Source organism: Scylla paramamosain, chromosome 14, assembly GCF_035594125.1.
Source record: "Scylla paramamosain isolate STU-SP2022 chromosome 14, ASM3559412v1, whole genome shotgun sequence".
Classification (NCBI taxonomy): Eukaryota; Metazoa; Arthropoda; class Malacostraca; order Decapoda; family Portunidae; genus Scylla; species Scylla paramamosain.
In genome coordinates this window covers 16,694,923-16,720,427 of record NC_087164.1, presented here as the reverse complement: position 1 = coordinate 16,720,427, position 25,505 = coordinate 16,694,923, and the positions used below count along the sequence as shown (strand labels likewise).

The window sequence follows — 25,505 nt, the reverse complement described above, 5'->3', positions numbered from 1 at the left end:
TGTGTGTGTGTGTCATGACGCCTCCATCCAGCTGTGGTCTTTTGCAGCGGTTCGTATACCGCCACAAACAACTGTCTTCACTTATTGCGGGTGAATTATCTTGACCGCACACAAACACAAACACACCTACACCCACCCAACCACAACACACACACACATACTGTACACAGACCATTCTATTTGTCTGTCTGCCTGCTTGTGTATATTTCTCCAGAATCGGTTCACAAACTTGAAAATGAGGAAAACACAATTGCATTCACCATATTTTCGGATCTTATCTAAGCCATATTCGTCACCACTCATCACCCATCACTATACGTCACCACTTCACATCCTCTCACCACCAGCACCATCATTATCACCCATCACTCTTCATTATCCCATCACCATCCATCATTTCTCACTACAATCTATCACCCACATCACCACCCAGCATTCCCCATCATCTCTACTCGTCACCAAGCACAATTTTTCACTATTCCTCCCCCCTTCCTTATCACCCATCACCAGCTATCACTCGCCACTCACCTTCAACACCCATCACTTCCCATCATTGTACATTACCCCCTCTCATTTCCACCAGCCCCATTACACACAAATAACCATCCATCACCTATCCATCCAGCGCCACCCATTTCTGTTCATCCTCCGTCACCATCCACGCGCCCAAGAGATCGATTCGCTAATTAGTAAAGATATAAAAAGGTGATCCTATTTGCCAGTGATCGGGTTGAGACGAATACTACTACTACTACTACTACCACTACTACTACTACTAATAATAATAATAATAATGAAAGGACTATTCCACATGAATCACACGACATTTACAAGAGGAAACAACATGAAATTATAAAAAGAAAAATTACATAACATAAATATAGAATACTTAATGCATATTTCAATGTTGACCCACTGGATGCTATGTGACACACCTTGCCTTAATCGCAGAACCACACTTGAGATCATTTCTTTCTGTGCTTACGATCTTCTCTAACATTATATAAGCTATGTACTGGAAAGTTCTTTTAATCCCTTTGTTTCCTGTAGGTGTTTGTAAGAATCTTGTATTGATTGTGCCTTTATTGTTGTGAAGTGTTGGTTATTGCAATGAAACGGTTAAAAATGTTGACAAAATGAACCATCAGTTATTAGTTCGAAAACTGTAGATAAAAATAGAATAATAGTAATCATAATAAGAACAAGTAAGAGTATTCATCGTCACCATCATCACGAGAACGGCGAGGCACACACCGCAGAGGGGTCTTGCAGTACCAGGCGAGGGTCCGAAAGGGCGCGGGTGGGGGAGGCAGATCAAGCTAATGTTTTTAAAGGTGCCCGCCGCCTCGCCACCTCGCGCCTCACCTGTGCGCGCGCCGCTGCTCACCTGTATCATCCGCACCCACATCCTCACCCACACCACCGAGAGCAGGAGATAAGATCCTCCTCTTTACGTCTCAATAACGCAGTGAAAAATAGTATCCATAACAACAAAATGCGGAGAAGTCACCTAAAAAAGATTAGACGAGTTTATGGATGAGGGTGATAGGTAGAGATAAGAAGGTTTGTTTCATACAGGGACTGTCACGTGTGGGCCTGAAGGCTTCTTGCAGCTTCCCTTATTTTCTTATGTTCTATCCACGAATCCCATTACAACTCGTCCTTGCAGAATGATCAAGTAATTTCGAGATCTTGGGTTTGTGTAATTTCGGTGATTGATATGGAGAGAGAGAGAGAGAGAGAGAGAGAGAGAGAGAGAGAGAGAGAGAGAGAGAGAGAGAGAGAGAGAGAGAGAGAGAGAGAGAGAGAGAGAGAGACGATAAATGCTTGTCGTGTCCTACTGGAGTGATAACAACATCCTCTGAGTAGTCAACACACAAATGGGAAGGCTACGGCCATTGACATGTGGACAAACCGTATGGCTTTCGAGCTCTATGTAAACAAGCTAGAGTCCTCTAAGCTCTCTGACTGCCGTGGCTCCCACTCAGGCTTCATGAAATGGCCTCGTGCAAGACTAGAGCATAATTTCAAGACACCACTGACGGGTAAATGAATGATCGAGACAGACCAAACTCTGTAGTGCGTGTAGTATATTCATGATTACGTAAGCCCTTTAGGATTTCTCAAAATAAAATAATACGTGTCGTATTTCTTTTAGCACTAATAGGCTTAAGTAATTACCGGAGACTCATGTTGTATATTAAATTATATTACGGTTATCTTAAAAAAAAAAACATATATATATTTTTCGCAATTTTTTTAAAAGTAAGATCAAATATAACAAACTGATGATAGATATTCTATGCAGAGTAACAGCCAGTTGACACCATCACTTCCAGCAATCTCTCTGAAGAAGACACACTACCTATTATTGAGTGTTTCCTAAGGCGGAACAGGTCAAGTCCTCTGGGTTTCCTTGTGATGGTCAGTGTAAGCATAACTCAATTTCTTTCCCATGATGTGTTTAAACTTCTCTTGCTTTCTTTGTCTCCTTTGTTATCTTAAGTGAGTGGTGTTTCATGCTCTCTCTCTCTCTCTCTCTCTCTCTCTCTCTCTTTTACCTTAATTTCTTTCGCCTGATGCACGTACTTCAGTTCACTTGTTTCCTTAACTTCCTTCATATTACGTGTACGTGTTGCATGCCAGTACCCCTTCCCCATCTCTCTCTCTCTCTCTCTCTCTCTCTCTCTCTCTCTCTCTCTCTCTCTCTCTCTCTCTCTCTCTCTCATTCCCTCGGTGGACCACGTTGCAAGGATCGATATAGCTGGCTGGCTGGCGGGGGAGGCGGCTGGATGCGAAGGCGTGGCGTCTGTCTGGTCGGAGACGGGAGGGTCGTGGCCCCTTGGATGATGTGACGGGGAAAAGAGTGTGCTAGGTCGGGAGGAGGATGGGCGATGGTGAGTCACTCTTCTAGTGATCTGGCTCCATGCACTTAGTGACGTCATGCGAAAATTGGAAAGATAGGGTGGGATGTCTGCTGATTACGTTTCCCTAAATGATCTACAATATTAACAGACTTGTTTTTGTTGTTCGGTTCTCCTTAGATCTTTATTTTTACTTGGTTTATCAAAAATGTATTTCTTTTACGTAAGAAGAGCTCTGGCCAAGGGCAACAAAGTCTGAAGACAAGACCCCCTGTTGTTTACCGGAACCACTAGTCTGAATAAACTCAAATAAACTAAAAAGAAAAAGAATAAATAAAGTAACGTTTGCATGTCGAAAAAGAAAATACTTAGGTAGTAAAAATAAGACATTTAAGGTAATACTGAGACTTGACTAGGGTTCTAGCAAAGAGAAATAAATAAACATGAAAAATAAATGTAGGGAGAAGCTGGAGGGAGCGAGCTGCTTACAAAAGATAGGAAGGAAGGTAACAGAAGCAGACCTGCGTTCGCCTTCATGCCCCGCCTAGTTCAGTCTGGCGTACAGTCCACCGGTCTCAAGGATGCTAGCAGTGTTCATTGTTTCACTGCCATGGTTTCCCCACAAGTTTAATTAAATGTTGTGGAGCAAGTTTAGATTATACGCAATTTTAAAAGCCACCACTAACAGCGAAAAAGAATTAGGTTCAAACTATTTTGTTCGTGCTAGTAATTTAATTTTTGTTTGGTTAATTACTAATCTATAATTGGCCAAATTAAAATAACTTATGCCATACTGTTAGTAAGTAGGACTCAAAGAGCTTAAGGACTTTAATTTCGTAAGTATCTCTGAACATAATACACATTTACTGGATCTTTATAGTCCTACACCACATCCATTTATTCTTTTATGGCTCAATTTATTACTTTGCCTACTCTGCGCAAGACACTTGTACTACCTATGTAAAGCTCAATGATGGAAATGATGAAGGTAAGCTTATGTTGTCTCTTCTAGTATATCGCTGCGAAAGACATTCTTTCTTTTTCATCCAGGATGTAACATGAGTTTCTGCGGGTATTAGTATAGGTGAAAGTACAGGTTAATCTAAGTCGAAAATATCCTATGCACATATGCACTTTGAGGCGTTGCTTAGCCGTGGTATGAAATTCAAGTATGGCCTGACAACAGATACAACGGCCGGGCCGGGCGGGTTTCCATGGGAGATGTATATATCTGGATGTCCGTTCGTGAAAATGCGCATTATTCAGTCATGATTTCTGCAAGTTTTGGAGGTTTACAGTATCCCATGACGAAACGAGTGATAGCAACGGACAGATCATTTGCCGATAAACATTACACAGTGATAGTCATCGTGATAGCTTCTTAGCCCATCTCTATACGAGGTTGCGGTTTTTGATGAGCCACCTCCAATATCCTGTCACCTGCCATGTTAGTATTTAGTCCCTTCTCTCTCATGTCATCTTGTATGCAATCTTTCCACCTAATCTTGGGTCTTCTTGCATTTTTTCATATCCAGGCCCTTCCTCTCATCACTTTCTTGCACTTCCACATCCACGACGTGCCCGTACCATCTAAGCCTTGCCTTCCGTGTCTTCTTCGAAATCTCTTCCATCTTCACTGTTCCTCTGATACTTGTGTTGTTGATTCTGTCCTCCCCCGCCACACCAAACATCCAATGCAACATCTTCATTTCTGCTACTTCCAATTTCTTCTCATTTATTTTCTTCACAGGTGATGCCTCTGCTCCATACGTCATCGCTGGTCCCACCACAGTTTTGTAAACACAGTGATAGTATGGATGTAATAAACGACAAATAAGATAATGGGCAACGTGGCACCATGCATTGCTTGCCCGGGCGGGGAGTGGAAAGGAGCGAAGCTAGCAGGATCAGCTGATTACTAGTCACTCACACGTCGAAATAATGAATTAGTTCAGATTGTACTGCATTTACAAAAATGTGGAGTGTGTCCGCACTGGTTATCCGCCCAGCCAGGTATCTGTTGCCAGGTCACACTTGAATGTCACACTATGGCTACACAACGCCTGAAAATGCATACTCGTATGTGCATAGAACATTTTCTACTTAGATTAACCTGTACTTTCACCTCTAACAAAATCCGCAAAAACTCGTGTTACACCTTGTGTATTGGAAAGGAAGTGCTTTGAGTGTAAGAAATGAGGAGGATGAAGTGACGGGATCAAAGGCTGGAAAACACACACACACACACACACACACACACACACACACACACACACACACACACACACACACACAAGACCATCGTCACAAACTTCAACAATAGCTGCTGAGCAAATGCCGAGGCGGGAGGGATGTGGCAACTGTGGTGATGATATGGTGATGAATGAGGAGTCTGATTCGTTCTTATCAACCACCGTCTGACAGCCTTACTTACTACCTGGAAGGCAAATATGAGGATGTCAACTCCTCCTTCAGCTGGCTACAACATTTGCTCTACTGGCGCTATGAAATATGTCACTAATTTTCGCCCATCATTCACACAATAATGTGGTTTTACTTCTTTGTGTGTGTGTGTGTGTGTGTGTGTGTGTGTGTGTGTGTGTGTGTGTGTGTGTGTGTGTGTGTGTGTTTATCTGTCTGTTTTTAAACTCATAATCTAGGTAACTACGTAAGTACAACAATAACGAAATCATCTAAATAATCACGTATACATTATTGCAATGCCTGAGCAGTGTGAGGTAGTGTTGTTCCTGTTCGTGGGCGTCAGCAGTGAGGTTACGCTCAGCCAACCACCAGAGCAGGACGACAGGTGAAGCCCAAGTAATTAATGTACTGTCACGCCAACAACACAACACGCATCTGTCTGATTCCCCCGACCCACATGCGCATCGCAGAACCGTATTCTTCAACGATTCATTGCCTCAACTCTTTTCTTTACCAGGCTCCAATGGAAGTTATTCAGTTTTTCATGGTTGTTTTCGTGATTTCGGTGATGGCCTGAAGATTCTGCTCCGTTAGTTGTATACATAGAAAAATACATCCTTGGAAACCAGACTAATAATCTCAATCAGCTCTGTGGCCTTTGAAAATAGTCCTGAAACGAGCCTTAGGCGTTTGAAAATACCTACTACTCAACTCCAGTCAAGTAACTCATTCCAGACCCCGATGAAACTGTATCATTTCGCTCCTCAGCATCTTAAAGTCTTTATTATCTTTAATGTATTCAATATAACCGCACCACTGAACTAAAGAGAAGGAATGGAAGTATGTATAGTCTAGCCTGCTTTTCATCTTATTGGTAATCATGTCAAGTCACTTTATCTGGACTAGTTAAGATTCAGCAGACAAACACACTCTGATCAAGGTGTGTCCGTGTGCCGCACAAAGGTGGCGCAATGCCTGTTGCTACCTAGGCCCACTGACGCAGGTCAATCTATACCTGGGAGGCACGAGCCAACGCCGTTCTCTGTCGACAACCGGAGGCGAGATTAAACTTCAAACACACACACACACACACACACACACACACACACACGATAAGAGGAGCCGTTTTATCACACCACCATCATGGCATCGTTATAATCATAAGATCGGGTGTGGTTTAAGGATTTTTTCCGATGCACCTTTCGAGAACGAACCTTTGCACTTAAAATTAAGGCATTGAAACACTTGATACGCTACTTCAAGGAACAGTACCAAGAGCGAGAGATGAATAGCAAGCATTAAGACTTGCACAGGTCAACAAGGGTACGTAACAATAAGCAACATGGCCACCAGCATCTACGAAGGAGCATTGTCTACGGTTATTATAATTTTTCTTTATTTTTACAGAAGTACGGTAATTGATTCAACAGAGGAAACGAGGTTCGGTCGATGACACCGAGAAAAAAGTGCTGGTAATGTTCCGTAGCCTGTCCAGTGTAGGAAATTGAGAGCAATTCTGGGTGTAATGCTGGCGATTTACTGTTGTACAGCTTCTCGTGTCGCCCCTTCCCCGAGGCAACTCTTCCGTTGTCCATCCACAGTGTACCACCACCACCACCACCACCACCACAACAACAATCCTCAGCGCACCTCACTTCCGGTCCGAGAAGGAAGTGGACTCGTGATAGGGCGAAGAGGACTTTCTTCCAGCACTTAGCAACATGCGCATTGTCGGGAAGCAGAACCGTCTCGATGTGACGGGTCCGCTGCTGTGTCGTGTCCGATATTTTTGTCCCTTGTGTATTGAGTGTCTTCATATTTTAAGACCATTACTTCTTGGAACTTCTCAGATCGGCAGGACAACATATCTTGTGGCCGCACTTTAATAACTACGCACGTTCACATCCATCCTTCGAGAGCACTTCAGTTTGCCATACACGTATGACAAATTTCCTCACGTGTTGACAAAAGTCCAGAAAAAGAAAAGTGGTAGAAATGCTCAGGGTTTCAAATAATTTTTTTTTCTTCCTGCCTCGAAACTGCTGTTTGACGTAGTAGTTAATATTTTAGTACATACTTATGCAAAAAAAAAAAAAACTTCCATTGTAACTTGCCTTTCTTATCAATAAATATATCACCAAGCACGGAAGCTTTAAAGTAATAATAGAAGACAAGAGGTTTAGGATATACGTGTGGTGCATGAATCATTATCTAGTTCGCATCTCTTTCAAATCCCTCAAGACATAAAACACAACAAAAGGAGAGTTGAGCAAAAGTTCATCATTCTAGATCTCCGTTAAAGACACGAGACAAAAATTCAGCGATGCAACAACAAACTTCCTATATACGCCATCATTACTTCACAATACAACTCGCATTTTTTTTTTTACTGTTTTTGTTTGTTTGTTTGTTTACGGACTTTAGCCTTCAGTGGAGTTTTTTTCTGTCAGTTTTGTTGGCCTTAGCCAGAGACACCCTTACATAAAAAGAAGTGGGTTGATTCTTAGAGTGGCTAGCAATTGGACGTGGTGATCTCGGAAACTGGTAATTTTTTTCATGCTATCGCTGAATGGCCGGAGAATACCCACATGCTTCCTATCAGCCCTATTTTCTACAGCCATTGCGTAGAACTTCAGGAGGGGGCTGGGTGCGGGTCGACATGAGCCTCTGCAAAGGTGTCACTCAAAAAAATAAATAAAAACAAAAATAAAAATAAATAAATAAAATAAATAAATAAATAAATAAATAAATAAATCGTGCCTGTGCATACAACGGACGAGACTGATTATCTAAACCTCCAAAAGAAAAGAAAAAAAAAATGTCACAAAGACTCGAAATGGAAGAACTGCAGAGTGAAAATGCCTACTGTGGCTATAGGACGAAAACATGGAATAGATAAGAAAAATAAATAAAAAATATAAAAAAAAATCTAGCGAGTGAGCATGAAGAAAAGCTGTACGTAATATTACCATGCATTTACTCATCTTTTTTTTTTTTTTTTTTTATCTAATCGAGTGTTGGTAACTTATCCACACATTCTTTCTTTATGCTGTTGTTCTCTTTGTGTCTTCTTTTAAAATTCTCTAACCTGTTTATGATAACGCCAAGAGGATAATATTACTGAGAACTAATAAACATTGTTACGAAAGTAGACGTTATGGGCATGCTTATCACTTGGCGGCAGCAGCGGCGATGGTGGTGGTGGTGGCGATGGTGGTGGTGGTGGTGTGTGTGTGTGTGTGTGTGTGTGTGTGTGTGTGTGTGTGTGTGTGTGTGTGTGTGCTCTACATATTTATTTACCAGTTTCTAAAGCATTACATCTATAATGTGCAGAATAACAATAACTCACTCTCTCTCTCTCTCTCTCTCTCTCTCTCTCTCTCTCTCTCTCTCTCTCTCTCTCTCTCTCTCTCTCTCTCTCTCTCTGATATTATCGAACTTACTATTTCTCTCTCTCTCTCTCTCTCTCTCTCTCTCTCTCTCTCTCTCTCTCTCTCTCTCTCTCTCTCTCTCTCCCCCTCTGATATTATCGAACTTATTATTTATACAAGTCATATTGTAATCATAATTAATAATTCTGTGCATTGTGGGTTACCCCTCACACACACACACACACACTATATAGCAAGTAAACAAAGTGTAGGTGATAATTAATAAGACAGGGGACTTTCCAGCTACCGCGATATCTGCTCGAAATCTCCTAGTACCGTCTTAATTCTACCATATAAAATATTACAGGAGAGGAATGTGGCCAAGGACAATGGAAGAGTAATGCACGAGGCAGCTACCTATCGTCTGCATGTAGTAATAATGCCTACAAGGGAATGATTGGTCAAATAAGGCTGGCGGATGTACATACGTACTATGTATAGCAGTCGCTCATCCCAACATGCATCAATGGACTATAGAATACATCCCAAAATGCACCATGCCGCTGTAGCTGCCACTATAATGAGGAAAGGAGATTATGACTATTCAGTAAGAGACACATAGCCAACTTCTAATGTATGGGTGCAGACAACGAACCCTGACACCATCGGAGCCCCGCCCGTGCAGGATGTCGGTGGCAGAGCTCAGGGCGGTGCTCACCACGCTACACGCGGCCTCGTGCGCCTGTAGGTCAGCGTGAAAAAAAACACCAGATACGAAAAGTGAGATGAGAAGTACCTCTAGAAACATGCAAGGTTATATATCTAGGAATTAAGATCTGATTAAGTGTGTGTACTTAAAATAACGTGTCAAAAGAAATAAGAAAGTGAGTGGGGGGAAGGGAGGGTAGAAATCACCTTATTGAACTTTGAGTCTGCTGATGACTCTTCCAAAAGACTTTTTCTATAGACATGGTTTTCCACAATTTCACAATTCACCTTCCACTAGCACGAGTAGCAAGGGGCTCCGAGAACAGCAACGTGACACTTCTGATGCTGCACAAGTTTCCTACAAGGTTTTACCCAAGAAACATACTTGAAAGCATTCATGTCGCAGGAATCTGGGGACACAAAGCCTATTTGAAGTATCTTGAAAATGTGGCTTTCATAACTGAAAACGAATATTATCTGAATATCGTCACTACCTGTAACATTACCATTTATATATAAATAAATAATTATATATATATATATATATATATATATATATATATATATATATATATATATATATATATATATATATATATATATATATATATATATATATATATATATATTACATGATATCTAATACATGATATCACCTGTCTTAATACAATAACACAAGAAAATAAGGGAAGCTGTAGGAAGCCATCAGGTCAACACGTGGCAGTATAAAACATACCTACCTATTTCCACGTACCATCTCCATCCATAAATTTGTTTGATCTTTTAGAACTCCCTAATGACTCAGCACTAACAACTCGATTACTCAGTCCATTCCATTTACCAAACTTTCTATTTGAGAACCAATTCATTCTCATCTCTTTCTTAAATAAGTCTTTTTAAAGCTTGAACCCATGTCTTGGTAAAGTTTTCGGGAGCATTCCCCCCAAAAAAAAAAAATCCAAGAAAAAAAAACTTATTTAGACACACATACTTCAGACTGCAAGCAAAAACCAACTGCAAGCTGAACTATATTCCTAAGTATAGTAACACTCCTGACCACATCCACTTGATGACTCGCGGCGCCATTCCTCGTTCCCAGAGTGACTTGTTGGCAGATCATGAAACCCATTTCCTCTGAGCACAAGAGTACTAAAGAAAAAAGGGCACAAAGTAAAAGTTTATATTCATGATGATGAAAACAAGATTAAAAGAAATTATAGTTTAGGTAAGCGCTGAAAAGATTTTTTCCCCAGCAAAAATGGTGTTCCCTTCAATTTGTGCTAGAGTTAACGTAGAGATGTTGGTGTGTTCTAGTTAGACTAATTCCTGTCCTGTCTTGTCTAGTGTTTATAAATATGGAAAAGGTATATCTCCATGACATGTTCAGTCCACCAAACACTTCCACATTACATTACACATTGAATTCGCATGTTGCACATTGGTAAGGCAGGACTTAAGTTACCAGCGTCAGCACCGCACCGCACTGAGCAAGGTGGACGCTGAATGACATTGGATTGGATTAAGATTTACTATATACTAAAGCTTGTTCTTGACTGGCGTTAAGTTTAGCAATTTCTAAATTTAAGTGCAAGGTACGCCACCTAATCCTCCACATAATTCAAGTTGCCATAAAATATGAATAAGAGTACGTTTAAGTGGTTGACCCTGATGTAGGATGCAGTACTTGTCCACTGTAGCCCTGACAAGAAATATGAAGTCCCCGAGTGGTTTTGTCATTAGTATTAGTCACAAGGGCAAAAAATATTCTAACATGGCTGAGTCAGCGAGCTACTCCATCTTAATGCTTTCAGATGTTTACTGAGATGAGGTGGACAAAATATTCCTTCATTCCCTACGAGCAATAATAGCTTTCCGAACGCTGACGAGTAAATCTAATGAAACGACTACGATTTTCGTCAATCATTTATGACTGATGTTTAAACACACCTCATAAACAACAGAAAATTAAACTTACGACGTTTCCACCATACGCTAACACAAAGTAACCTTAGGTAGACTACCATAGTACATATGTAGCATACATGTTCCCACTAGTATACAGTTTCTCTTGTGATCGAAAGTACTAAGTATAAGGAGTAGAATCCATAACCACCATCACCACTACCACAGTGACCCAGCATCATGGAAAGACAAAGAAGTGTGACCTTAACTCAATATTCTGTGCCGGATTAAAGGTCGCGTGCCAAGGAGCTATATAACCTCGTCATTTTCTTCCCACTCTCCTCTTCCTCCTCCCGCCTCCTGCCGCAGCACGCTATCATCACCACAGCCACGCAGCCTGACCCCGCTCGTACTCCTGATGGTGATGGTAAAGGTGTTTGTGTGTGTGTGTGTGTGAGTGTGTGTTTGCCTATTTACGCTTTTACCAGATCGTGCCAAGCAAGCTCGTAATGCCCTGTCCTTTAATATAAAATTATCATACATTTTCTTCAAATTTATGTAAAGCACTGTTTGCGCACGTCATTTCCTACGCCAGTGCACTCCACTGATCTATCGCTCTATTGGGAAAAGTGTGTGTGTGTGTGTGTGTGTGTGTGTGTGTGTGTGTGTGTGTGTGTGTGTGTGTGTGTGTGTGTGTGTGTGTGTGTGTGTATGTGTGTGTGTGTTATGAATGTCTCCTCTCGTTCACACCAAGCACCATTTACACCAGAAATGTAATACTAAAAAGCGTAAGGGAAGCTGCAAGAAATCATCTGGCTTACATGTGGTGGTCTCTCTCTCTTTCTCACATTTCTTGCCTATAACAAATGATCTAAGAATACTAAATGCCTCGGTGGAAGTTACTGAATACCAAGTGACAGCGGATCGGCTCAGAATTACTGATTTCTGAACAAAGAATAAATAATAACGAAGAGACAAACAGATTTTAGCAAAATACGTAAATGGTCAGACTGTTTATTATTCAGGAAATTATGCGACAGCAACCAGTCACAATTAGTCTATTTTCTCTCTCTGAACTATCTTTCCTTGACCGTTTCCTTCCAGACTGTCATCGTCCCTATACCAAGAAGCACGAGAGGATACACAAGCCAAGCTAGCGTATACTGTCCTATAATCCTCCTTGCTAGTATCAGTAGCTGCCTTATATACGGTCTAGGGACATGCCATCCAAACATTGGCAGATAAGTCAGGAGTAAAAGCAAGAGGACTACTTTTCTTGTTCTTATTTTCACTTCTATTTGTCTCTGTTGTTTACACTTGCACTGCCATACACCAAGGCCATCTTCCTGTATTGGGGTGGTGACTGCTACACTATAATGGCACAGCGGTAGACGAGAGAGAGAGAGAGAGAGAGAGAGAGAGAGAGAGAGAGAGAGAGAGAGAGAGAGAGAGAGAGAGAGAGATCGTCATTCCCTCCTCCCCCCCAAAAAAAAAAATCCCTTATATGTAGTGTATACATACATACATACTTACTACATACATATATACATACATACATAAATGCATACGTACATCTGTTCATCCACACACATATATAAATACATATAAACGAGCACATACATACATACATACATATGTACATACATAAGATATGCATAACATTACTCGCCATTTGGTGGGGAGAACACAACTCCCATTAAGAGGTATTGATATTCGTCTATTAAACTCATCAGACTACACGTGATCATCTGCTAACACTCACTGTATGGTGCACACAAACACTAGAAGATAGGTGCGATGATCTTATACACGTAAACTGTTAGGGCCAACATAAAACTGCCTTTACAAGTGAGCGATACGATGTTTACTTTTGGAGTTCGTAAGGCAGTCAATTCTTCCAGATTCAGCACCAACAACGAGTCAACATAAAACTGCATTTACAGCTAAGTGATCTATTTTATTTTTGGAGTACTTTAGAATCAGAAGGAAGTCAGTAGCCTCGCAGTATCCCAACCAACAATGATGAGAGGAAGTTCTAAGTGATGGACATTCACTGGACACATGACACTCCCTTCCGCATCCCTGTTACTGAGTACCATTAGCCATCGCGGATACTGTGCATAAGGGTGGCGATACTCCGCAACTGAAGAAGCAACGTAGGAAAGAACGTGGTATATTTAGTCACTATGGTCTAAAGTTACTAAATTTATTTATTTACCATGACGGAAATGAAGAGATAGCGAAAACCTAAAGAAATTTGTACACCTTCCTTAACATTCCGCGACTAAAGAAGCAACGAAGAAAGAAGACGTGGTATATTCAGTCACTACGGTTTAAAAGTTATTAATTGAAATTATTTATTCTTCATAAGAGAACCGAACGTGATAGCGAAAACCTCTAACGTTCTTCGTAAGAAGAACGTTAGAGAGCTGACCCTCAAAACAACACTGGTGACAACTTCCACGACTGTAAGGGCGGTGGCAGTCTGTTAAGCCAATTATAGTTAATTACACACTGTTGTATCAAAAGAAACTAATTTTCACACCATGTGCTACAAGGGTCATCTTCGGCATCTAATCACCATCATCCTCCTCCTCCTCCTCTTCTATCGCCTTGAACCTTCGCCTTGAATATGAGAGAAAATAAACACACCGCAGGCGTCTACCACACAGCCAACAACAGGGTGGGCGGGGAGCCACGTCTACTGACAAGGAGCCACCACACCCACCCCAGCTCACCAGTCAAGCCGGTCAGCCCGTCAACAGTATTATGGGTTCTAGTGGAGTGGAAGGGGTGGTGGTGGTGGTGGTGCGTTAGAGTGATGTCATCGTTACAGTACTACTATTACAACTTTGTTACTACTGCTACTACTACTACTACTACTACCGCTTCTATTACAACAACAACAACAACAACAACAACTACTACTACTACTGTGGCATCCACATACGAATCACTAATAGTCATGTCCCTTCGTCATGTATGAAAATGAGGCAGCAACGAACAACAACTACTGCTACTACTACTACTACTACTACTACTACTATCACATCCACACAAGTATAACAAATCAAGTCCCTTCGTTATACATGAGAATGAGACAGCAACGCACTATGTCCATCCCAGCACGGAGAACAGGCTCGGGAAGAACAGAAGGCCACGGTCCCTTCCTCACCCTAGCTTACTATAGTGCACTTCCTCCCCATCGCAGCCCCACCGTGACCACGCATTGTCCTTGGCTACCACCACTCCAACACTCTTGCACTCTATGAACTTTATTTCAGCTAAGAGTTATTGTCTTGTTTTCTATCAATCACACCGTACGCCGAATTTTTCCTCCGTGAATTCCACAGAGCGAGGCATAGCATGGTACAGGTTTGCCCTAAACTAAGCGAGCAGGAGCGGTGACGTGGCTGGACGAAAAGGTGTTGACAACAGTAGCACCGAAGCCTACAGCCACACTGCCTCCTAAAGGTCGTGCAATGTTGGATTGTCTCACAGAATATAGCAGCAATCTTCATCCTGTTACAAGCTTATGTATGTACGCTGGCTAGGATAATCACACACCACATAGTTGTTGCTACATGTGTTATTATGTTGTTATACTTTCTTTCTCACACACTTATACCTGACTTGACTTCGTTTGCCTTTCAACTTCACAAGTTTGCAACAACCTGCTTACTCACACTTCAGTGCACTCATGTCACATACAGTGCATGCGTTAAACTATAAAACACGTGATATTTGATGGATTTATGTTGATGCCTGAATTTGTAATGTACGAGTATACAGGTGACTACATGTTATTTTTTCCCTCGGATGAGACAAGGAAAGGTAACAACACGCGTTGCCGGAGCTACCTCAACAGTGATCATTACATTGCTAAGTAAACCGCATACTTACAGTGGCCATAGTGACGGTGGCGGGCAGAGCGGAGAGCTATGTCAGAACCAGAGGAAGGATTGGTGGTGACTGGCCTTCTAGCCTTTAATACCCCCCCTCACCAGTAACCTGTGTGCGCCGGTGCCACATGCCGCCCGAGACACCCCGTTCGGTTGCGGGCCACAGGCTCTGCCACTCCTGAGTCGGTACTTAAGAGTTTCCAGGATGCACCAATGAGTCTTTACCTGATACTTCTATAGTGAGCTCATAACACACTGTCAATGATCGTTTCACCTCGCAAACAACAATACGTTGGTCCACTATGATGTATGAAAAGTGTACTACATATATTTGGCACCGCCGCTACCCATCCCGAGGAACTGTGCCTGTCAGTTGCCAGTTTTTGATGTAACCGGCAACTCTTATCTGGAATATTACACTTCCATCTAACCCTCTGAGCTGACCGCGTCACTACTTAGTCTGCTCACTCTATGACTTTATCTGCTTTTGCATATACGCACAGCAATCAACACCTGATAACGGAGTACACGCATCATCCTCACCATTATCATCACTAAAAGCCGACCCGACACTATTTTGATCATATTAACGCCTATATAACATTATCATACCATTCTTAACTGAATACCCACGTTATAAAACAACGAGAGGGTATACCCTGTTCTACGTCACCATTACTGATAATATTAAGTTTTCTCCATCGATTTATTAACAGCCACAGTGCCTCCCCATCTTGTGCAGTCCATCCTTATCCGAAGACACGGTGGCCACGACATTCTCTCTCCATCAAGCCGCCCAGCCCCGCCCCGCCCTCCATCCTCTACCTCCAGTTGTGAAAACGTAACGAGGAACGGTGGTGGATGCTAGTAATTTTCCTAACTAAAGAATCAGTATTAGAGAGAGAGAGAGAGAGAGAGAGAGAGAGAGAGAGAGAGAGAGAGAGAGAGAGAGAGATACTCCACCAGATAATTACCAGTTCCCTTGCTGCTTGATAAACGTTCTCTATTGCACGTCACGTCACCCGCATCTAACACGAACACATACCAATACTGGTGTACAGTCACGGACTCAGACTATTACATCAGCACTGAAAACTGACCAGCAACAATTATAATCGACGAAACAAAAAATGTGACAAAGAAGACGGCGGCAGCAGCGACGACGTGGTGGTGACGGTGAGAGCAAAGTGTGACGGAGAAGACGGCGGCAGCAGCGACGACGTGGTGGTGACGGTGAGAGCAGAGTGTGACGGAGAAGACGGCGGCAGCAGCGACGATGTGGCGGCGATGGCATGCCTGCACACCACTGACCGGAAGTTTCGAAGACATCCACAGCGGAAACAAACCTTAGTATTTGCCAGCATCCGGTGGACTCCGCGAGCACTCAGCTCCTTGCTAACTCCTGTCTGCTCATTTTGGTCCACCGCAGGCTGTTGGTTTCCTTCCCTTATTCTATGAACGAACGCCTTTCATCACACTTGTTCATAATACTGCTCCAAGTGAGTCATGGGGTATTAGTGCCTCTACACCATTCACATCAACAACAACAACAACAAGAACACAACCCTCCAATATATATATATATATATATATATATATATATATATATATATATATATATATATATATATATATATATATATATATATATATATATATATATATATATATATATATATATATATATATATATTACTCCTCACGCCAACCACAAGAATAACCTTCATGAACTCACATACATTGTAACTTCAAGGAAAGTGTTCAAAGCTGCCAACTGACGACAAACAGACTCTCTAATCCATAATAAATTAGAAATACTGAGTCTACTCATTACAGAAAGGGATCACTAAACAAGCTGCGTTTCCTGACCTCGTTTCCTGACGCCGCTAGCCATCGACCCAAACCCTGGACGCTCAGGATCCTAAAAATATAAATAATCAATGGAGGGGAAGACAATACACGCATCACAGTTTCGTCTGAATAACTTCCACTAGACTCTGTTAAAGTAGCGAGATAAGACGCCTTGAAACTCTGAATAACTTCCACTGACTACCTTAATTAACCCTTTCACTCCGATACGAAACAATTAACACCATCAGAAGTAAAGCATGAGATCTCTATAAACACCTACAAGAAAAAAACAGGATTAAAGAGAATATATTTTGTAATTTCTAGCCAGTTTAAGGACTGGAGGTGGCTGTAGAACAAGTAAAGATGTCTCAGAGTGATTAGTAATAAAGGAAACGCGTACCAAATTACAGTCAAAGGGATTAAGAGAACCGAGATAAGACTCCTTGAAAATCTGAATAACTTCCACAAGACTCTACTTAAAACCTGAAAGATAAGACACCCTGAAACAATGCGTAACTTCCACAAGGCTATGTTAAAGCTAACGAGATAAGACGCCCGAGATAATTCGTTCCCTCGATTCAGTACTGAGCTTGTTTCACTGCAGCGGGAAATCACTGTCACATATCTTACTCGAGTGAACCAATGCAACTGTCTCGCCGTGTGTTTTAGAGAGCTCAGTGTCACCGTATTCATTTCTTGTTTTGTGGCTGTGGTCCGACTTAGAGCGATCGTAATTTGAGGGTCTTATTACCACTTTACTAGACATTTACTACATGATGATTGGGGTGGTGGTGGTGGTGGTGGTGGCGGTGGTTAGTGTGATAAAGAAGAATAAGAGGAGGAAGAGGAAAAGGACGACGATGAGGATGAGGTGTTGTAAAATTTAATAACATGAGAAAAATGAAAGATGATGATGATGATGATGATGATGATGATGATTGATGATGATGATATAAATGAAGAAGAGGAGGAGGAGGAGGAGGAGGAGGAGGAGGAGGAGATGTAAATACCAAAAGGAAAACAATCAATATAATAACGATGAAGAAGAAGAAGAAGAAGAAGAAGAAGAAGAAGAAGAAGAAGAAGAAGAAGAAGAAAGAAAGAAAGAAAGAAAGAAAGAAAGAAAGAAAGAAAGAAAAATTATAAACAACAACAACAACAACAACAACAACAACAATAACAGCAACACAAGAAGAGGAGACGCTATAAACAACACGAGGGAAATTTAAGATAAGACATTCCCTCTTCCTCTCTTCCCGCCGACTGTTAGGGGAGTCAACGGGCCATGAAACAACCCTGAGCTTCGCGTCCAGGAGGAACAACATGACGGCGACTTAATAAGCACACACCCTCACCCTCACACCTACGTCTTTCTCATTGAGCCGGAACCACAACGAGTACAGGTATGCGTGTAAACTACGTTCCCTGGTGATTTCTAACTTTGAAATGCATTCGATGGGACTAATGACGATATTCTGAAACATTTCTGAAACACCTCCACTATTTTCAAGAGGCAATAGTTGATATGACACGAGTTTCAAGGATGTTTTTATGGTGCTAGTGACAGATTAACAAGATTTCTACATTAGTAACAGGAGAAACACTCTCGAGAATTCAGCTGATCATCTCTGTGGATTTTGAAAATAGCCGTGTTGAGAGAGGTAAGCATTTCTGAATACGGTCCTAAACTGAGGGAAAATGTGCAGGGTTGCAAAGCCAAGAAACCGTGGTGACTCACACGTTAAGCTCCACATTTATTGCATTTACACACACACACACACACACACACACACACGTCTGTCTAGTCTTGCTTACAGTACAGTTGTTGTTGTTTTTTTTTCTGGTAACAATTTGCAATGTGCTAATATTGCGGTTTTACTATTTACCAGAGAGAGAGAGAGAGAGAGAGAGAGAGAGAGTTTTCTTTGGAGTAGCTGGCAAGAAACGAGACAGGCACACCAGAGAATGAAGCGTCTCGTCCCTGGGAGTGGCAATTTTCTCTCTCTCTCTCTCTCTCTCTCTCTCTCTCTCTCTCTCTCTCTCTCTCTCTCGGCGACAGAGCAATTCACGATACACACATCCACCCATCCACCTGTCCACACACACACACACACACACACACACACACACACACACACTATATCATAATTATGTGAAACTAATTTAAAAATGTTGAAAAGCTCGAGCAAAAAGATATGTAAAATTGGACGCCAGCTTTCGTCTTTCTCCAATTCATCATGAGAAGGTCTTGAAGCACACTTTGATATCTTGGCGTCTCTTTCATTCGCTCTTCTATAAGTCTGCAAGTTTGTTAGAAAAATCTCTCTCTCTCTCTCTCTCTCTCTCTCTCTCTCTCTCTCTCTCTCTCTCTCTCTCTCTCTCTCTCTCTCTCTCTCTCTGGTATTATATGATACTTGCAGTTTTACCTAAACCATAATTTAGTTGCGTAATCTCATTAAATCACTAACAAACCAGCTCCAGTCAGGTCGCGACCTTCACAAAGATTACCTCATTTTGACCCCAGAGTGATTACGTCCGACATGGAGAACAGTGGCTGCAGCAGTGTCCTAAATACTGCCTTGGCGTGTAATTGGCTGAGAAAACAGAGCAAAGGAGAAAAACCCGAGGTGATATTTGAGAAACTAGGTCAAAATGGCCACCAAAGGGAAGGGCATCAGTACTCACTCCATCGGTGGAATCCACAGACTGGGCGTCCCAAGGCTCAGCTGCACGCCGCTCCACCCGCTGAGGCACTACCACCTCCTCGGTCACCACTCCTTCATCGCTGCTGGCGTCCATGTCCCTCTGTTGTGAGCATACATGGCACAATGTTATTAATGCACATACACACACACACACACACACACACACACACACACACACACACACACACACACACACACACACACACACAATATTGCATTTTTACTGTTTCTACCCTACCACAGTGTTATTATTATCAGTTTTAACCATTTGAGTTGCTTTGAACATTTTTGTAGCTGCGCCATATGACAACGATGTTGCGGTGCCTTAACTTTTAAACCAGTCAATCAAAACCATCTGTTAGAAGCATGATTTTGCACGATAAAAGAAGAGAATAGATGATACTTGTATAATCTGTATATACTCGTATGTGTTTGTTAGTCTATAAAGTAGTACGAATGAAGACACTTTTCATATGGTTTTATTTTCTACACGTTGTGATTGTGGTATGAATGAAATAATTTTAATAATTATTTCACATGTGATGAGTTCCCAGTCATGAAAACTTTCAAACTGAATTACATATATACTATATGAAGGATCTCTTATAACACACACGTCAGGTTTTACAGAGTGGAGTCAAAACACTATCAATTAACTATCTTTTCTTCTCATCACACATTCACTTCACTGTACGCATTAATCACCACACTTCTCCCTCTTTACCTCAGTATCTACATCAGACTGTACTATTCTCACGCCAGCTCTCTTCCCTCCCCAAGGTTCCCGCTATAATCCACTCACTCTCACCCATAATCCATGCATCTGGATCATGAAGTAATTAGCCAGTATCCTCACTCATCTATCTTTTTCACTACTGAAGCTTGGATCTATTTTCCTCCTGCAGGATAAACTCTAGGTAAAAATAATAGTAAGTCCAAGTAACTATATTTTACTATTTTGTTGTCTTTGTTTCTTTCATGTAGCCACTCACGGATTTTCAAGTGTATCTTACTGCCCAGGATTCACCGCTATTGTTGCTATAAAGAAAATGAATAAAAAAAAAACTCTATACCGGGTTACTTATCACAATACAGATTGACATACTAACCCTGCTATCTGCGTGCTTAATTTAATGCCAAGAGATGTTCGTCCTACTGAGCTTGTTATCTCTATGTCTCAGAAAGCCCCGGCTAGAAAAGACTCATCGTGTTTTATCGTCTTTTACTGCATGCTCCTTCCAGCCTCCTAGTGTGAGTCGGCCAGATTTTCAGCCCATCATTTCCTGTTCCGTATCGAACACAGATTAATTAATACTTTCTGTTCACTATCTTACGTATCCATTGTAAGAGTATCGAGACACTTCTAAAAATTAAACTGACCTCCAATTTGGACTCACTGAATAACTCTTTTTGGGGAATGAGGGATAAGATAGAGCTTTTCTTTTTCTTTCTTTGTGTTATCTTCTTTCCGTTGTGTGTCCTAGCCCAACCTCTTTCCTGCATAAAAAGAAAACAAACTGCTTCTCTCTCTCTCTCTCTCTCTCTCTCTCTCTCTCTCTCTCTCTCTCTCTCTCTCTCTCTCTCTCTCTCTCTCTCTCTCTCTCTCTCTCTCTCTCAAATACAAACACCACACAACAACACACCACCGTTAGGAATAAACACAGGACGAATAAATACATCAATCAAAACTGACTAAAATATTCTCCGAAATAATTTCCCACAGCAACACCAAACTGGGAACAAAGGAAAAAAAAAACAACAACAACAACAGGAATTAAAAGCGGAACTGAGTGAAAACATCCCACTATAAAACCCCGTTGTAATTAGTGGGGTGGAGCGGAGGGAAGGGTGGACAGCACGCACCTGAAACTCTTTACTGCTCGATGGGTCCAAGTATTGTCCGTTAGGAGCTCCTTCACTCTTGTGCTCAGCCTCCTTGGTCTCACTGTCCTGTGGGGAGGGAGGAGAATAAAAAGGATAAATAATCTTCTGTAGGATAACGTATTGAAAATAAATTGATCTTGAGGAGAAATGTCATGTATTATATATATATATGTATATATATATATATATATATATATATATATATATATATATATATATATATATATATATATATATATATATATATATATATATATATATATATATATATATATATATATATATATATATATATATATATATATATATATATATATATATATATATATATACTTGTTTCCCTGTGGGCGTTTTCTCTTTGGATACGTGATTGCGTTGTGTTGTGATAACGGAGAAGTGACTTGAATTACTGAGTCACTCCACCACTAAGAGAGCCAGTCATACCACCATTAAGAGCCATACCACCACTACGGGAGTCAGTCATACCACTAACAGTCAGTCATGCCACCATTAAGAGCCACATCACAACTAAAGGACTCAGTCATACCACCAACAGAGTTAGCCACACCATCACTAACAAAACCAACCACACCACCACTCAGTCACACCATCTCTAAGAGCCACACTACCACTAACAAAATCAACCACACCACTACTAAAAACCACAGCTCACAGTCCCTCCACTATCGACACACGCCATAGCCACACCAGTACCTCTAGTAAGACCAAATAATCAATACCCAACAATCATACACATTATCCCAAAGTTACATTTACATCAAGCTCATCCCCTTCCCCTTCCCTCTTTATAGACACATGAGCGCGTCTCCCTATGGATCTTGTCTCCCTATCACACTGAAGGCTTCCTCCCCCCCAACTCCCCATCACAATAAGATCCCCCCTCTCCCTGCTACAGTTTCCCTGACATGGTACACAGTATTTCCTATTTCCTATCACAGAAATATTCCTCTCTCTTCAGCTATTACAAAAAATAGTTTTCTATCTCCACCCAACAGATGCAAATATTCCTTCTCCTTCAGCTATCACACAAAAATCTTCCTCTCTATTTCTCTGTCACATTAAAATATTCATCCTTCTTTACCTTTTGTATAAAAATATTCTTCCCTCTTCACTTATCACAGAAACATTCCTCCCTATTCACTTATTACACGTAAATATTCCAGCCTATTCACCTATCACAGGAATATTTCTCCTAGCACACACAGCACCTATTCCCATCACCAATTAGAGGCTCCTCCCCTCCTCTAACCACAAACAAAGGCCCCTTTCCCTACCACAAGTATGTATCCCTCCCCCCACCACACAGATACGACCACCCATGTCCCCTCCAACTTTCCCCTACCACTCAAAAAGGTAATTATACCAAAGACAAGGAAGAAAAAAATGCACTGAATGTTAATTGTGTTCTTTTTCACAGTGTAGTTACTGATAATCATCACTGCATCAGGTCAAATTTTCGGAAAGGGTGTCATGGAGATACGACCTTATCTGTCCCTTAGCTAGACTACGGCAAACAGTCACCACAAACCATTGCCACTTACACACACCACTCACGCACACACACAGATCTGCCCCATTCAGACATTCCCACTCACATTCGTTAGTTATTTCCTTCCCTTCCCCAGTGTTCTTTGAGTCTAGTCTGTCTCTCGATGGCTAGGAACCTGTGTGAATGTACTCATGAAGCTCACTTGCCCTCGGGGCTGAAGTGTGAGGGTGAGAGCGCTGTGACGGGCTGGAAAGGTGAGCGTGATGTGACCCGCTTGACAACGATTCGGCCTCAAAGGTGCCACTGCTACAGCTATCGCATTCGCCTTCCGCCTCCGAAGTACCGACATGGCAACTCAAACCAATATCTATCTCATAAATTACTGTATACACATGAATGCACACGTCTTCGTTAAAATACAAATATACGTAAATCCATCTTGAAGACGTGCTGTTAGAATAAGATACATGAAAGGCATGTTGGATAAATTGTGCCAGTTCTTACAATATCGCCAGGAGAAACATGGCAACAGAGTCTGCGCTCTATAACAATATTGCAACTCTATTGTTATGGAGCATCTTTGCATTGTAAGTAGCATGTGTCTAATACAGGGATGTATACTTGTTCATAATGCGATAAAATCATAATGCTGCATGAAACAACGCTTTTCATATTTCTGCGCAAAGTTAATAAAATTTAACATATTTAAATGATGTATTTAGAAGCAAAACATATCGAATCCTTCCCTAATCTTCCGTATTATAATTATGTCAAACAACAACAACAGGGGCGGCAGTGTTTGTCATGGTGAAGTGAGGGCGTCGCCCGATCGATAGCACGTCGGCCGCGACTACCGCCGGGGAAACAAAGCTATTTTTTTTTTTTTTTCGTAACATGACAATCAGTGGATTTTACCTAATCAAATATATTTTTTTTTTCCTAAGACAAACAATCGGATCAGCAATTTTTAGATTTCATTTATGGCATGACTTAAACCAAGTTAAAGTCATCTATCAAACAGACAACGTAAGCCTTTCCTGAGTCCTCACCACTCCCCGCCAGCATGGTGTGTTCCCCTCGCCACACAGAGTCCACCCACTGCCCAACATCTTCCTTGACTGTCACCCTGATCGACACCAAGCAGAATCGAGAACACGTGAGCCTGGACTGGTGGCGCATGACAAGCTACAAACCGCGGGACAGCCTGCACAGTTCACTCACGAGGAACTATTCTTCATAAACCAAAGACTAAGGAAGTAACTGCTGTTTCCAGTAATGCATGACATATTCTCTCTCTCTCTCTCTCTCTCTCTCTCTCTCTCTCTCTCTCTCTCTCTCTCTCTCTCTCTCTCTCTCTCTCTCCGTGTATTTGTGTGTGTGTGTGTGTGTATATATATATATATATATATATATATATATATATATATATATATATATATATATATATATATATATATATATATATATATATATATATATATATATATATATATATATATATACTTGTTTTTTCTTATTCTTTCTTTCTTTTAAGTGTCGAAGTGAAACATCCAGAAGGCCACCAAGTCTTGGTGATCGTGAGTGGTGTGGGAGTAGGACTGAGTGTGTCGGTATACTAAGGCTCACCTTGGCACTCCCGTCCCGCGCTGGTTTCTTACTTTGCTGACACAATAACTTATTTCATTCCCACGTGCATCACCTTCATTCATCATTATGCACCACCACGACACTAAACACCATCTCCAAGTGCGTCTCGCTGTATTTTATCTCCCCACAGCACGTGACTCACCTGTTATATAAAGTAGGTATCTGACGAAGGGAGCGAATACCTTCACGACGCTCAGGAAAACCTTTGCCAGGCAGGCGGGCCACCGCCACACACCCAAGGCAGTGGTGCACGGTTGCTACTTTATCTATTTTTTATCATTTAATTCTGTGGTATACGAGTATGTTGAGGATATGAGCAAGGCATTAATTTTCTTCATTAAATAAAAAAATAGCAAAGTTAATCTGAGTAGTACTGCTCATTAACATTAAAGAGAAGAAAATAGTTTAATAGGTTTTCAGATGCGTTCGTTTCTTTTACTTTCTTTCCGTTTCTGTTTACAATATAACACAGCTACGTTTCCTTACCAAGTAAACACCATGCAATATAAAAACACCGTACTATATGTACATGAACAAGTGTACGATGTGTTACTTATGTGTTCCTATGATGATTCGACCTCATCTTGTGGTGTGCGAGGAGTTAGAGCGATGTCCGGGACGCTACTTACTCAGGCAGAAATCCTGTGGTGGAGACCTGTTCTCTGTTCATTCATACACGCAGTCTAATATAAGAGCGCCGTTCCTCAGCCTTTCCTTACCTTGGGTGTAGGAGTTGT

At 41.4% G+C, this 25,505-nt stretch overlaps 1 protein-coding gene across 13 annotated transcripts in view; it reads right to left on the bottom strand.

Annotated features, from left to right (window-relative positions):
- The window catches only part of LOC135106945 (dihydropyrimidinase-like), a 64,175-nt gene that overhangs the window by 34,134 nt on the left and 4,536 nt on the right, over nt 1-25,505 (bottom strand). For 6 of the 13 annotated variants that reach the window (XM_064016405.1, XM_064016402.1, XM_064016403.1 and 3 more), the window contains 4 exons: nt 25,488-25,505; nt 21,591-21,677; nt 19,708-19,827; nt 9,315-9,401 (listed from right to left, as the gene is read on the bottom strand). The exon at nt 25,488-25,505 is cut by the window's right edge and continues 196 nt beyond it. In XM_064016405.1, coding sequence (XP_063872475.1) covers nt 9,315-9,401; nt 19,708-19,827; nt 21,591-21,677; nt 25,488-25,505 — 312 coding nt within the window. Of the gene's footprint in view, nt 1-9,314; nt 9,402-15,172; nt 15,197-19,707; nt 19,828-21,590; nt 21,678-23,323; nt 23,486-24,910; nt 24,970-25,487 lie in introns of those variants that run through there. The other 7 variants (XM_064016410.1, XM_064016409.1, XM_064016413.1 and 4 more) reach the window with 6 other exon arrangements.